The sequence below is a fragment of the Helobdella robusta genome (assembly GCF_000326865.2).
Source record: "Helobdella robusta unplaced genomic scaffold HELROscaffold_11, whole genome shotgun sequence".
Taxonomy (NCBI): domain Eukaryota; kingdom Metazoa; phylum Annelida; class Clitellata; order Rhynchobdellida; family Glossiphoniidae; genus Helobdella; species Helobdella robusta.
The window spans coordinates 2,131,451-2,145,454 of NW_008703617.1; the positions used below are offsets into that span (position 1 = coordinate 2,131,451).

The 14,004-nt window shown below is 31.1% G+C and overlaps 3 protein-coding genes across 3 annotated transcripts; 1 reads left to right on the forward strand and 2 right to left on the reverse strand.

Moving 5' to 3' along the window:
* Positions 1-485: 485 nt before the first annotated feature.
* Positions 486-1,603, forward strand: HELRODRAFT_109123 (hypothetical protein). Its single transcript, XM_009012813.1, has 2 exons — positions 486-924; positions 1,099-1,603. The coding sequence occupies exons 1-2, from the start codon at positions 739-741 to the stop codon at positions 1,417-1,419; spliced, it is 507 nt and encodes a 168-aa protein (XP_009011061.1). The 5' UTR covers positions 486-738; the 3' UTR covers positions 1,420-1,603.
* A 1,489-nt stretch (positions 1,604-3,092) lies between these two features.
* Positions 3,093-5,939, reverse strand: HELRODRAFT_167292 (hypothetical protein; the record flags this gene model as incomplete). The annotated part of the gene is made up of 10 exons (XM_009012814.1): positions 3,093-3,149; positions 3,460-3,540; positions 3,656-4,106; positions 4,259-4,269; positions 4,489-4,580; positions 4,691-4,842; positions 4,980-5,091; positions 5,258-5,329; positions 5,554-5,698; positions 5,901-5,939. The coding sequence occupies 10 exons, from the start codon at positions 5,937-5,939 to the stop codon at positions 3,093-3,095; spliced, it is 1,212 nt and encodes a 403-aa protein (XP_009011062.1).
* Positions 5,940-10,105: 4,166 nt separating this feature from the next.
* HELRODRAFT_71857 (hypothetical protein) lies at positions 10,106-14,004 on the reverse strand (the record flags this gene model as incomplete). The annotated part of the gene is made up of 10 exons (XM_009012815.1): positions 10,106-10,180; positions 10,520-10,561; positions 10,876-10,982; positions 11,396-11,507; positions 11,821-11,877; positions 12,257-12,296; positions 12,452-12,526; positions 12,913-13,016; positions 13,412-13,554; positions 13,842-14,004. 10 exons carry the CDS (start codon positions 14,002-14,004, stop codon positions 10,106-10,108), a joined length of 918 nt encoding a protein of 305 aa, XP_009011063.1.

The following is a 14,004-nucleotide window of genomic DNA, read 5'->3' on the forward strand; positions in this document are numbered from 1 at the left end:
TTGTCCATAATTACCATACCATAGATAATTCATTGCAGATATTAACCGAATTATGCTTATTTTGTGAGCGATAATAAAAAGATTTCACTTTTGATTGTATTATTATTTTTTTCGCAAATAAACAAATCTATCGTCAGATAAATAAAAAAATATTATTTTTATCTTGATTTTGCAGTTTAAAAACAGAAAATGGTTTACAAGGCTGATCAGGAAAGAGTTAAGTCGCTAGTTACGGAGACGATAACGATGTTGTGCAAAAATGGCCTGCACTATCGTACGGAATTTTCAATACAGGGCCTAATCGGTATTACTATAGATAAAGAAGAGATCTTCCTCGTCAGCATCAACGAAACCTTCAACTTCAACAATGAAAACACGCCAAGTCAAAAAAATCAAAATAACTCCATAGATGAAATGCAACAGAACCAGTTCAGCAGTAGCAGTGGCAGACTGAAAATGATCTCATCATCTTGTCCATCCAATAACAACAATAACGGCTCGTCCAATCAGTTTAATTTACAAGATAAAATTGATGCTAGTCCAATTAAGAACACTAATAACAACAGTAATAACAATAGCAACATAAATTACAAGCAGTCCCTTCCCACAGATATTGAATGTTACTTTAATGAAACCGAGCCAACAGCAGAGCAGCAGCAACAAACTCATCATGATGATTTCACTAATCACACTAATTCGTTCATCAATAGCTCCACAAATGATGGGAATTTTAATGAAATGATAAGCATTAAGAATGAATCTGATATAATTTTAGACGAGAATAACAGCTATAAACCCTCTTCCTCCAGTATCGATGGATCTCAGGTGTATAATCCTCTGAATAGTACCGATGATTACTTAAACTTTATAACAAATCCTGCATTGAATAGAAGTGTTGGCAACCAGTCTCAACCTGATTTACCTGTTAGCTTAATTCAGTCACATGATTTTAATATTTTTTGTCTAAACTTTGAAAAATTCATATTTAAAATTATTCTATAAATTCAGTGTATAATTTTTTTCAATTATCTGACTTAATTTGCAAACTTTAAAAATTCTTTAACGAATCTTTATTATCATATAAAATGATCTTTTCAGGTTATTTATGGTCGGCGCCAGAAAATGAAAAAGATAATATCTGGGACTAAAACAAAATACGTCTGCCAGATTTGTAACAAACTGTTTGCTTATTCATCTGCATTAATCCACCACGAGAACAGTGCACACAATAGGCGGCCACATCCATTCAAATGCCTAATTTGTGGCAAGGGCTTCTGGAATCAGCGAAGTCATCGAGGTCACATGACTAGCAAGCATCTAATGCAAACAGAGTATTGCTGTCCTGTTTGCCAGAAGGAGTATGCTTATAAGGTTTCACTGAAGGAACATATGAAATTGAATCACAATATAATACAATAGCATTAGTAGTTTTGTGTGCATGTTTGTATGCGTGTGAATGTGTGTATGTTTTTTTTCAAGTCAAGCAAGATATGTCAATCAATTTTAAGTCATTGGATCACTGATTTATCTATCTACTGTTATATTGATATATGTGGTTGGGGCTTACTTTATTTTGTGTTTTAAACATTGATAAACTTTGTATTTGTGTACATTTACTGATGATAATTTTGTTGATAATGGTGTTGACTTTGTAAATATCATTGGTAGTGATGTATTGAAAAAGCTGAAAGGTTAACATGATGTGGTACACCATGTCATGTCTCACCAAGTTTGATATATGTATTACGTTTGCATTATAATCAATAAGCATGTGCATATTTGTATATCTCTGTATGTATATATATTATGCAAACAGGCATGTCCATATATAAATATGTATACATATGTAAACGTATTTATTTGAACAGCTAGTAACAATTGCTTTGTATTTAGAAGACTCAAGTTTCATATTGAGATGTAAGGTTTTATATATATATATATATATATATATATATATATATATATATATATATATATATATATATATTTAAATTGACAAAATGTTATTTATTTTAAATTCATCTTTCAAGATTTCTGTGTTTTTATATTTATTTTGATATATACACGTAAAAGATTGGTGTCGTTTGTCAGTATATCAAAGGATTTTTGTTTTTATTCTGAAATTTTCTTGATTAAGACAATCTGTGTGTATAGGTGCGTATATATATATATATATATTTATATATATATTTATATATATATATGGTTTGGTAATTTGTTTAAGATGTAGATTTACTTGTTTGTAAAACTAGTTATATATGAAGATTTATTATTTTTCCAATTATTTATTGATATATATTATTAATATAAAATTATAATTTATGTTGATGTGTGAACACTATTTCACTAGAAATTTCAATATTTATAGATATACGATGTCAACTATTATCAGCTATTTATAGATAAATATATTTATAGGTATGATGTAAAACTGTCATAAGCTATATTTATGTATGTATGTATAAGTATATTATATACATATATATTTCTGTGTAAATACTGAAGTGAATCAATACTATTATTCTTGAAACTTGTCTAATTAAATGTGAATACAACCACTTCCAGTTAATACTCCACTATAATCAATTTGCCATTAATCAAATACTGGGATGGAGCTTTCATTTGAGGATAGTCAAATTGCGGGTGTATATGAAACAAGTTCAGACATTTATTCAACAATTTAAACAATTATTAAGCGCTATAAACAATTTATAAACATTTAAAATTGTACCATAGCAACAAATTTTGTTTGACATCAACGTGTATGTGTGTGTGTGAGCAATAACTTAAACTCTATAAAGAGTTTGTATAAGAAACTTGTAAACATTGAAACAGTTCTAAGTCGGCATTTAATAACTTTAGAATCTAAATGTAAAACAAATGATTAAAGAGATACAATATCTTTATGAAAATTTTTGACATGAAAAACATTTTGAACGTTAACAGCAGTGACATAATTCATCATCTGTCAAACTTTAAAAATAATGCTGCAAAATAGCATAACTGAAAGTTTCAAACAGAAAATTGTAGTAATTTAAATAAATAACTGAACATTTGATATTTAATGGAATAATCATCGACTGTTCATTTCTTTATTTCCTAGCTCTTCTGCTCTTTCCATGACTGTCTGCCAACTTTTCTTGGATCATCTGTATGTGGATATTGAGATGTTGAATTATTATTCGTAAATGAATGGATTATTCAATTAATTTGAATGATGAAAATTAGTTGAAAAGGATGAAACCAGAATTATAAATATTTTATCTGTATGTTGGTAGATAAGTTGTGGTTAGCATAATATGGTGAATAAATTGTGCACAGCGAATAAATTACTGAGTGAATTGTAAGGGCTTAATGAATTACTTAGAGAATTATATATGGTAAATGAATGAATTACTGAGTGAATTATATATAGTGAATGAATTACTGAATGAATTACATAAATTAACTCCACTTTACATTATTGCCTGCCCCAGGTCCGAATTGTAAGTACTTGCTTTTTGAAAGCTTCTTCTCTTTTGGATTCTTTAGAACTAATTTCTGTTGAAAAAATATTTGTGAGCTATTTTATTATTGTTAATAATCTTTATTATTATAAAAACAACTTCTTGCATTGAGAAAAACTCAAAATTAACACAAAATATCAAAACTATACCTCAACATCAACAGCAGCTGCATCCAATTCATCATTTTTCATCCTCACATCTTCATCAGCCTTGCGTTTGGGAGCATTGACAACTTTATCATCATCAGCTGTCCTCTGATTGTGGTTCTTTTGAGACATTGAACAGTTCAATGGTTCACTGTCATCATTGTCACCATTATGTTGTTGTTGTTGATAATCATAACCTCCAGGATTATGGTGCTGGTTGTAGAACTGATGATGCTGATTGTTGTTGTTGTTATTATAATGGCTAGACATTGTAGACACTAAAGACTGATCGTTTGCATGTGTGGGCGAGGCTGATGATGTTGCCAATGCCAACGTTGCGCTTAGACTTTGCTCAATTGACGCAGATATGTTAACCTTTTTCACTGCCGCTGCTATCGTTGATGCTACTGATGGTGTTGTTTCCTTTGTTGACGTGGCCAATTGAAGGGTAAGTCTGAATGAATTTAAAAAAGTAGAGATTAATAATAGGGTAAAATGAATAAATGAAAAAGATATTTTTATTTCAAGTGTCTTGATCTGGTGTCTAAAAAAATGTGGTTTGTTAGAATATAAGAGAACTGAAACAAAATTCCATAACAAACTTACGTGTGGTATATCTGTTGATGGGAAAAATTTATAAATAGAATTAATTTTTTTGGTTTTTTTGATGAAAATACATTTCAAAATACTTATGCAAAAGTTGTAAGTTGAAACAAAACTTAATAAATTTAACAAAATTATTTGAAAAATTTATAGTTGGCAGTAAATAATTTACAAATAAATGAATGAATACACTTCAATTCAATAAATAAACAAAATGATGTTTTAAAACTAACAGTAGAGACGTTGCCAATGTCAAAAATGGCAGGATCGTCCAGGAAGGATGTCTCCTTATCGCTTGGTTCAAAGCCAGGTGGTTCATAATCAGCTGGAGTTACTGTGACGTGTGCGTGTGAATGTTCAAAAGTTTAAGACAGTATGTGCAAGCTATTTATAATTATTGAAAATTGAAATATAAGTAAATAATGTTTCATTAACCATTGTCATAATAGTAGAGTTTCATGGAGATGGAGAAGACAGGTGGAAGTGGTTCCAATGTTGAAGACATGACAATCAACCTACGTAACATGCTCACTGTTGATTCTTTTGTACTCTCACATGATATTTTTGTAGTTATTTTCTTCTTTTTACTTAGTGTAAAAATTATTAATTTCAATTATGGCAAGCAATAAAGGAACTAAGAACAAGTTACAGAAAATAACAAAGCTAGTTGATCAATTAATATTTTTGATGTATTATAAAAAATGTAGCCCACTTTGTAACTGACATCTTGTTACCATCATTGTACGTAAACTGAAAGTTATATGAGTCCAAGACCTTGTCAAGATTTTGAACATCTGGATGAATCTGTATAGCCATTATTTTTATCACTAACTTGACTAAATTTTATGTGTTCAATGAGAAAAAAACAAAAACAAAACAAAACTGACCATAAGAACCAAATTTCTGAGCTGAAAGATTAATTATTTTATATTAAACAATAAATTTAACTAAAATTTAAAAAAATTTGTATTACATATTTTTTTTCCAGAGCATCAAAAACACCTTTGAGGCAGTTGATGAGATTGTTAACCTGAGGATAAGCATCTGAACTTTTTAAGATTTTCAGCTGAACACCTGAGAAAGAAATAGTTATGTAAAAATTAATGAGGTGATTTGATGTTTTAATCTAAAAAAATTTTGAAAAAAAAATTGTTGAATGTTATTAATTAAATTATTAATAACATTCTATAATTTTTCTTTCAAAATAATAAATAGGAAAAAAATGAGAGCAGTTAAATAATGTTAAATAAATTAAATTTTATAAGATAATCACAAAAACTTGTTTCATGTGCATCTACCTTCTAAAGATTTGTCAATGTAGGCGTCACCGGGAAACATTGTTCTCAAGTAAGTTATGTTACAAATTGCAACACCAAGCAGACGTTTCATAAACATTACTGACTCCTTCAACGTATTTATCTGCTCTGGAAACGTTTCTGACCACTAGAACGTTTAATAAAAATTTTTTGTAGTAACTAGACTAGAAGAGGTATTTTTTATTTTAAAATTAATTAAATTATTAAATAATCTTGTACTGTAGTCTGTACCATTATATTATAACCACGCATATATATGTGCATCTAGCCATTTACGCGACGAAATTTTACAAAAAATTCTTAAGAAAAAATTTAAAATTTTAGCTAACCGTTCCGACATCTTTCTTTTGAGCAACCGCTGCCGACATTCTGAAGAAAAATTTGTAGCAAAATCGGCTCCGCAAACGACACAAGCAGACGATAAGTTTAATCATAAAATGATAAATTGTATAGCGGATAATTTTTTAAATATATAATCTTCATCAGCTACAGTTTCAGATAACATAACACAACATAACAAAGTTTAAAGTGATTCAGTAGACTAGCATCTGTGTAAGGACCACTAAAAAATAAATGTTCTAGTAGTATTCTAGCTCTCCTAGCTGGATTTTAAAATTGTTGATTGAATCCACTGAAACAATTTCATCACTCAACTCGCTCCAGGCTTCGGTTCACCCCCCTGTTGCTGAAGAATCTTTGCTTTATTGGATTTTCTAACATTTTTTCTGAAATAAACTAAATTAGACAACACAAAATGCTATATATTATTTTTATATTCAGTTGAGTTTATAAATAAATTAATGAAGAATTCAATCAACAAGAACGATACGGTAAATCGAGCCTTATATAATATCTACTAAAGAGACAACCTAATAAATAATAATAAGAAGAAGAAGAATGGCAATAATAATAAATAATAATATGAATAATAATAAGTGTAGGTAGATAAACAGCTATACTATTTATAATTTAATATTAAATTTTAATATGAGATAAGATTTTACCACCTTTACTTCTATCTTGCCGTTTTTCTCAACTCATATACCATTGAAAAATAGTAATAAAAATAATGAATAACAATAATAATAATAGCAACAACAATAATAATAATAACAATAACTTGATAAAAAAATAATATTAATATGTAAATACTAAAAAAGCTAGGACACGATTTTTATGTTAACATGCAAAACTAGGTGATAAAATGGTGATGAATTTATGATGTCTGGCGTATACAGGTTATATATATATATATACATATATTATATACATATACACGTTTGTCTGTCTGAGTGTGTGTGTGTGTGTGTGTGTGTGTGTGTGTGTGTGGGTGGGTGTGTATGTATATGTGTGTGTGTTATACTATCGTAATATTCATCATTTTATATATTTATAGTACAGATAACAAACGAAATATATAAATAAAAAAAACAATATGAATGAAAGTACTTGAGTTTGCAAATTAGTCACCACACTACCAACAACATAACGGAATATGTCCTTATATAAATAATAAAAGAAATATCTACAATAATAATAATAATATAACAATAATATAATTATAATAATTGTAATTTCGATAATATCAACAATAATAATTACAATAACATCTGTAAAATTTCTAATATATAGAAAGTCAGCTTATAACATCAATTTAGACTAGTTTAACTATTGAGATAACACGCTCACACACAAATATACGCCACACACATACTCACACACAGGCATACAAACAGACACACACATTTACATATAGTAATTAATTTAACTTAATTTATTTTAACATTAAATGATTTGTTTTTCTGTTAAAATAGTCTTCATTTGTTACTTAGCAGATCAGCGAAGGGATCTATGTCAAGATTCTGCGTCTGAAATTAAAATTCGTAACGTAAAATTTAAAAATTATTAAAAATGAGAAAAAATATTAAAATTAATAACAATATTAAATATAAAAAATATAAAATTTATCATTCATTTTCATCCAAATACTTGATCTGTTATGTCATCCACCAAGTTGTCATCTGCAGTCGTTTCGCCTCTAAAAATTGTTTTGTATGTGTGCATGCAATGTATTGTGCGTGTGTGTGTGTGTGTGTATATATATATATATGTATATATAATATATATATATATATATATGTGTGTGTGTGTGTGTGTGCGTGTCTGTATGTATGTATACGTATATGCATGCATGCATGTACTTATGTGTATGTGAGTGTACAATCTAAACACTCTATTATTATACATTCTATTATCTTACCCCATTCTAAAACACCTGATGTTCTCACAAGTTTCGTAGTCTAGGCTTTATCTTTGAATCTTGCATGTCTCTTTCTTTTCAGATTAATAATTTGCTAGAAGTTTATACTTTCATCAACGTACACTAAAAAAAACTTTTGCCCTTTCTTGACAATCCTACTCTTCTCCTTCTTTTTACTTCTTTAGACTTAACTAGGATTGATTATTGCAACTCGCTCTACTATGGTCTTCCTGATTCTACACTCTATCCTTCAAGTAAAGCTTTTAACTCTGCTTCTCGTCTAGTTGCTCGTGCCCCTTTCTTTTCTCATATATCTCCATATCTTGTTCTCTTGCACTGGCTACCTATAAAATATAGAATAATTAAAAAAATTTGCACTTAATGTATAAGTCTCAATCTAAATTCTTTCCGAAATACTTATCAAATATTTTAACTGAACCCAAAGCCCCGGTTTACGATCGTCTTCTTGTTCTCATTTCTTCTTAACTCGTGTTAAACACTCTTTTGCTAAATTTGCATTTACTTTTTCTGACCCCTTTCTCTGGAACTCTCTGCCTCCTTTTCTGACTACTTCTCCATCACTTACGAAGTTCAGAGCGGATCTCAAGACCCATCTGTTTACAAAATTCATTGAGGAGCGCTGTTGAACATCGCTGAAAAAGCGCTTTATAAACTAATTGATTGATTGATCGATCGATTGAATTGATTGAACTGATTGATGGGTATGTTTATTAAATGATTTATGTAGAATTTCAATTGTGACAAAATTATTAGTAATGACGTAATCAACAAAATACATACTGGACATTGAACTGTGTGTTATCATCACCATCATCACCACCACCAACACCACCTACATCATTATCATCGCCGACATTGTAAGCATCATTACCATCATCAATCGGGTAATCTGTATGTTCTTTTATTTTTCACAATTATGTATACACGCATTTTAATATTGATTAAAATAATTGTTTCAATGTTTGAATTTATATAATTAATGTTAATTTATTCATAATTTATGTTAAGTTACTCCTAATGAATACTAATAGAATCACCCTGTGCTGTGTTATTGTCGAAAGCAGCGTCGAAAGCCGCGGCAAATTCGTCATTGTTGATCGCTCCGCCCGTAGATTCTTTGTAAAATTAATTAATTCATTCATTCTTTCCTTTATTAATTAATTAATTGATTCATTCATTCATTTATTCAATTATTCATCGAATCAACCAGCCAGCCAGCCAGCCAGCCAGCCATCCAGCCAGCCAACCAACCAACCATGCGTTGTTGAGTTTTCCCAAGGATCATCCCCATCATCAACCACACCACTGAAGTCTCCTATAAGGAAAGGGTTTTTGGCGGCGGCCCCTTCATCTGAGGTTCCCTCGACTGCGCCACCATCACCACCACCACCACCCATGTTATCATCGTCATCATCGTTGTCATCATCCCCGCCAAACGATGCAAATGGATTGTTTGAAGTTACTTTTACCGACTGATATGAATGAGTGCACGAATGAAATTGTTTTTGTTGGTCATCATCATCAATATCATTTTCGTCATCATCATCACTATCATCAACAACAACGTCATCATCATCACCATCATTTTCGTCATCATCATCACTTTCATCAACAACAATGTCATCATCATCACTATAATCCTCATCATCAACAACAAACCGAAAATTCATCCAAATTAGCAGAAGCAGCCATTTGCCCATCGTTACTGTCCCCTCTGTTAACTGATTTGTTGGCTGCGTTGGACAGGTCCGTGATCGCCGAGTTGACCACTGCCTGGGACTTTGAAAGACCTTTCAAATTGTTTCCATTTTATTTCAACTCTCTCTCTCTCTCCTTAGTAATTTACAGAGGCGTCAGCAACAAACACACACAGTGCGTGTGAATATTTATGAATTCACATGCATCACACACATTGCATGTGATAGGCGAGGATCACCATGCAATCGAATCCAGGCATTGCAACATCAGTGACAGACACTTTAACTATTACACTATAAAATAGATGAATTGAATAGTAAATGTATATATTTAAAATGGTTTTGGTTTTCTATTTTGAGTTACGTTTCATGTTTGAAAATTGTTTTCGTCATTTTGAAGGTTGCTACCCACCCAAACTTTGCTCACTAATTCAGTTGAACTATCATTTTATTTCAAAAAACTGAAAACATGTCATCTATCAAACAAATTCAACATGAAACTAATTTCAAAAGTAAATCAAAAGTTTTATAAAACTAATCTAGTTTCACTAAAATATTAAAGTGTACCTTTTTTGGAACCCTCTAGAGATTTCATGTGCGTTTCGAGAGCATCCAGTAAAGTTGAAGGTGCCTAAAGGGTAGATCAAATTAGACAGATATTTGATAGAAATTAGATAGATATTTGATAGAAATTAGATAGATATGTGATAGAAATTAAGTAGATGTCTAATGATATCTCAAATTAGAATGATGTTTAACTCCTATCTTAAATTAGACTGTTGCGTAATCATATCTCAAACTGAAGGGGTCTGTTATGGTATTTCAAATTAGATGAATCCGACATAGTATCTCAAATTCTATGGATGTATAAGCCACAAAGATAACTCAAATTAGATAGATGTAATATTGTAAATAAAAATAATTATAACTAAAATAAATAATAATTATAAATACTTATAATTATTCTTACCTGAGCAAGATCAGGTATATCTCCTTTTTCAATGCCAACTCCCTAGGAATGATGGCGTACTTATTCACACACACACGCACACACACACACACACACACACATACCCCCCCCACACACACACACATACCCCTCCCCCCCCTCACACACACACATACTTAAACACATAGATAGATAGATATGCACACCTCCAAACACACGCATATATAAATACACCAACGTCATAATATGTGCTGTGATGTGATATGAGAATAAACAAAGTGTGACATGATGGGATGTATTTGAAATGTTACACACGTTATAACCATCAGAGGCAACAACTACACCATCGTCGTCACCATCATCATCATCATTAAAACCTCGGCAACTTTGAAGAACTTTCCAACTCCCTCCATCCTGGTGACGAACTTTTTGTACATATCCAACGATTCCTTACACTGCTTCTTGTTCATATCGAAGAATTTCGCTAATGATGTTGGTGATGATGGCGATAATAATAATAATAATAATAATAATAATAATAATAATGATGATAATAATAATAATAATAATGACAATGAAGATGAAAATGATGATGACGCTAAGTGAGATGACGACGATATCACATTATCCTCAGAAACGATGCCACGGTCATCCCGCCATGTCCGCAATTACACATCATCTTCTTAACACATGTTACCGTGAAAACAGCATATCACCATAACAACAACCACATCATCACAATCATCATCGTCGTCGTCGTCATCATCATAATCATTATTATTATCATTATTACCACCAACCTCATTGTTCTCCTCCTCATCATCATCAACAACAACAATATCATCATCATTATCATCATCAGAAGCAGCAGCAGCTTCATCGTCCTCATCATCATACCGAGTAAATTGATGATGGCGTCATTATAGCAAGCCAGTAGACGGATGAGGTCCTTAAAAAGCATCATGAAAGATGCGAAGATCACTGGATTGTTCAGTTCACTCTGAGTGACCTGATTGGTTGGTTGATTGGTTAGTTGGCTAGCTGGTTGGCTGAATAACTAGTTGGTCGGTTAATTGGTTGGTTAATTGAATGATTGATCGCTCAATCGATTGATTGATTGAATGAATGAATAATAGGCGATTGATTTAATGATTGATTAATTGACTAACTAGGATAATTTGTCAGTTTAGTGTGGATAAGGACAAATTTTCAAAAAATAAATTCATTAATGTAATTATAATCAATGACAAAATGGGTTAATTTATTTGATTAACGTAACAAAACACTTCATCCGATATTTCATTCAACAAAATGAAGAAAACCTCGAATTCCAAGAGGGCATCAACTTGAGATTGCAGAACTGGCAGTGCCTTCAAAAGCTGGCGTCATTTTGTTAATAATTTTAAATAATATATTAAACGAACTCTAGTGATGTGAATAAATAAATGACTGTCTATAATGAGTCTTTTTATCTGTTACATACAAAAACACAACTAGGACAAAATTTTAGAAAATTTGAAAAACTTGATTTTGTAAAGTTAAAAAAGCTAAAAATGCGATGACTTTCATTGATAATTGCACAGGAGATAGTCCAAATATGAATTTTAGACAAATTCGTATGCACGTCCAAGCAGCATAAGATGTTTAAACTCGCAATAAGAACGCGAAATGTGGCGGTTCTTCCCACCGAGCCACTAAATTGTCCATAGTTTTGTGCTTATAGTGCATGTGTATAGTTTCAATGTATTTAATGCGTACCTTCTCTGAATCCATTATTCTTAGAACGCCGTCATCTTTGCTGGGATAGAGAAAAAATTAAAAATTAATGAAAAATGGTTTTACAAATCATTCTAAACCATAATTTTTAAAATATTTCTTTATATTTATCAATTATTTTACTTCTTTGATTGTAAAAATTGTCATGAAATGCTTTTACGTCATCATGTAACTGACCCTTTCTTAACTTTGCAGAAGTCAAAAGCCATCAGTCTGTACGAGACAGCCTTCTCGTTTATATATTTTGCGTACCTGTCGTTTGTTCAATTATAATTTTGGAAAAAAAACATCAAATTTGCTCTTTGTTATGTTTTAAAATTACTTGAAGAGTTTATAATTTAAAAAATATTTTGTATTCAGTGGTTTATTATTCATATTTTTACAATTTTTCACATGAAAACAGTTTTTTTTTAAAGAAAATGGCCTGAATGTTACAATTGCAAAGATGATTGAAACAGCTTTCAGACAAATTTTTATAAAAAATTTTTTTCGTTTAACAGTTCTTCTGGATATGTTTCTCTTTATTTTGAATTCTATATCCACAAATAAAGTTTTTCATTATGGGTGTGGATTTAGCCCCAAAATTTTCACCATGTCTTGGCTATGCCCCTCTATATTTTTAATTTGTTTACCCTAACCTGCGAATGTAGGGTGACATGTCGTACCCCTGTGGTGAGGTCTTGTCAGTGAAGTTCTCCAACTTGAAACTGCAGTTGTTTGACGCCAGGTACTGCGTGAATTTCTGGCAATTGAGATGACATTGATGACAGGGTAGAGAAAGTCCATGGCATGGATGGCGTTGAATGGTAGTTTGGTTTTGTGTGACTGGAGTTCGGGTAATTTTAATTAAATTCGTGAGATCAAATTGAAATTTATTTTCTTTAAAACTTTGAATGAATGAATGAATGAATGATTGATTGAATGAATGATTGAATGTGCTAGAGGAAATAAAAAACAAAAATGTGAAAGAGAAAAAAAAGAAATGAATATAGAAAAGAGAGAGAGAGAGAAAAAAACAACAAAGAAAAAAGATGGAGGAGAGATAGAAAGGAAGAAGTTACAGAGTAGAGAAAAGCAGAGAAGAAAAAAATCAGTTAGAGAGAGAAAAGAGAGAGAGAGAGAGAGAGAGAGATAGACCTCATTTCCATGATTCATAAGGCTGTGGGTGGTGAGGAGTGCCTTGAATACAGACACCCAACTGAAATTTTGACTTCTTTCTAAGAGCAGACCGGCCAACTGCGGAATCGATACGTTAGGCTCATGCGTGCATTGGATCAGATCTGTTGGTGTTGAAGATTATTTTTCAGTTTTATAAATATAATTTATATTAATTATTATTTTTAATTATTTATAAATGTATAATTCGCAAAATTGAATTTTACATGAATTAGAAAGACCACAAGACTGAGAAATATATTTATAAACATCCGTGAATTCATCGAAAAATTAAATTAAAGTATACGAATGAAAATTCCAATTAAACACACAGCCATATAAATAAAGACAGGACAGTAATCAACAATCTACACGTTTTGTTCTATAAATTGAAAAAAAAACTTGAACTAACAATCGACATGTTTTTTTTTAGGGGCTATGACCTCTTCGGTGGTCGCCTTGCAGACCGATTTGGCCAAACCCTGACCAGCCAGGCTGTGCTTGGCAGCCATGACACGGTCAACCAAACTTTGCCCTGCCACGTTTGGCCCGTAGATCAGTTTGTTGATGTTCAT

Excerpts from the sequence above, each read along its gene's own strand:
- HELRODRAFT_109123 (XM_009012813.1), top strand. The coding sequence starts at position 739 with ATGATAAGCATTAAGAATGAATCTGATATAATTTTAGACGAGAATAAC. Across the intron at positions 925-1,098 it reads AGTCTCAACCTGATTTACCT|GTTATTTATGGTCGGCGCCA; the intron begins GTTAGCTTAATT and ends TGATCTTTTCAG.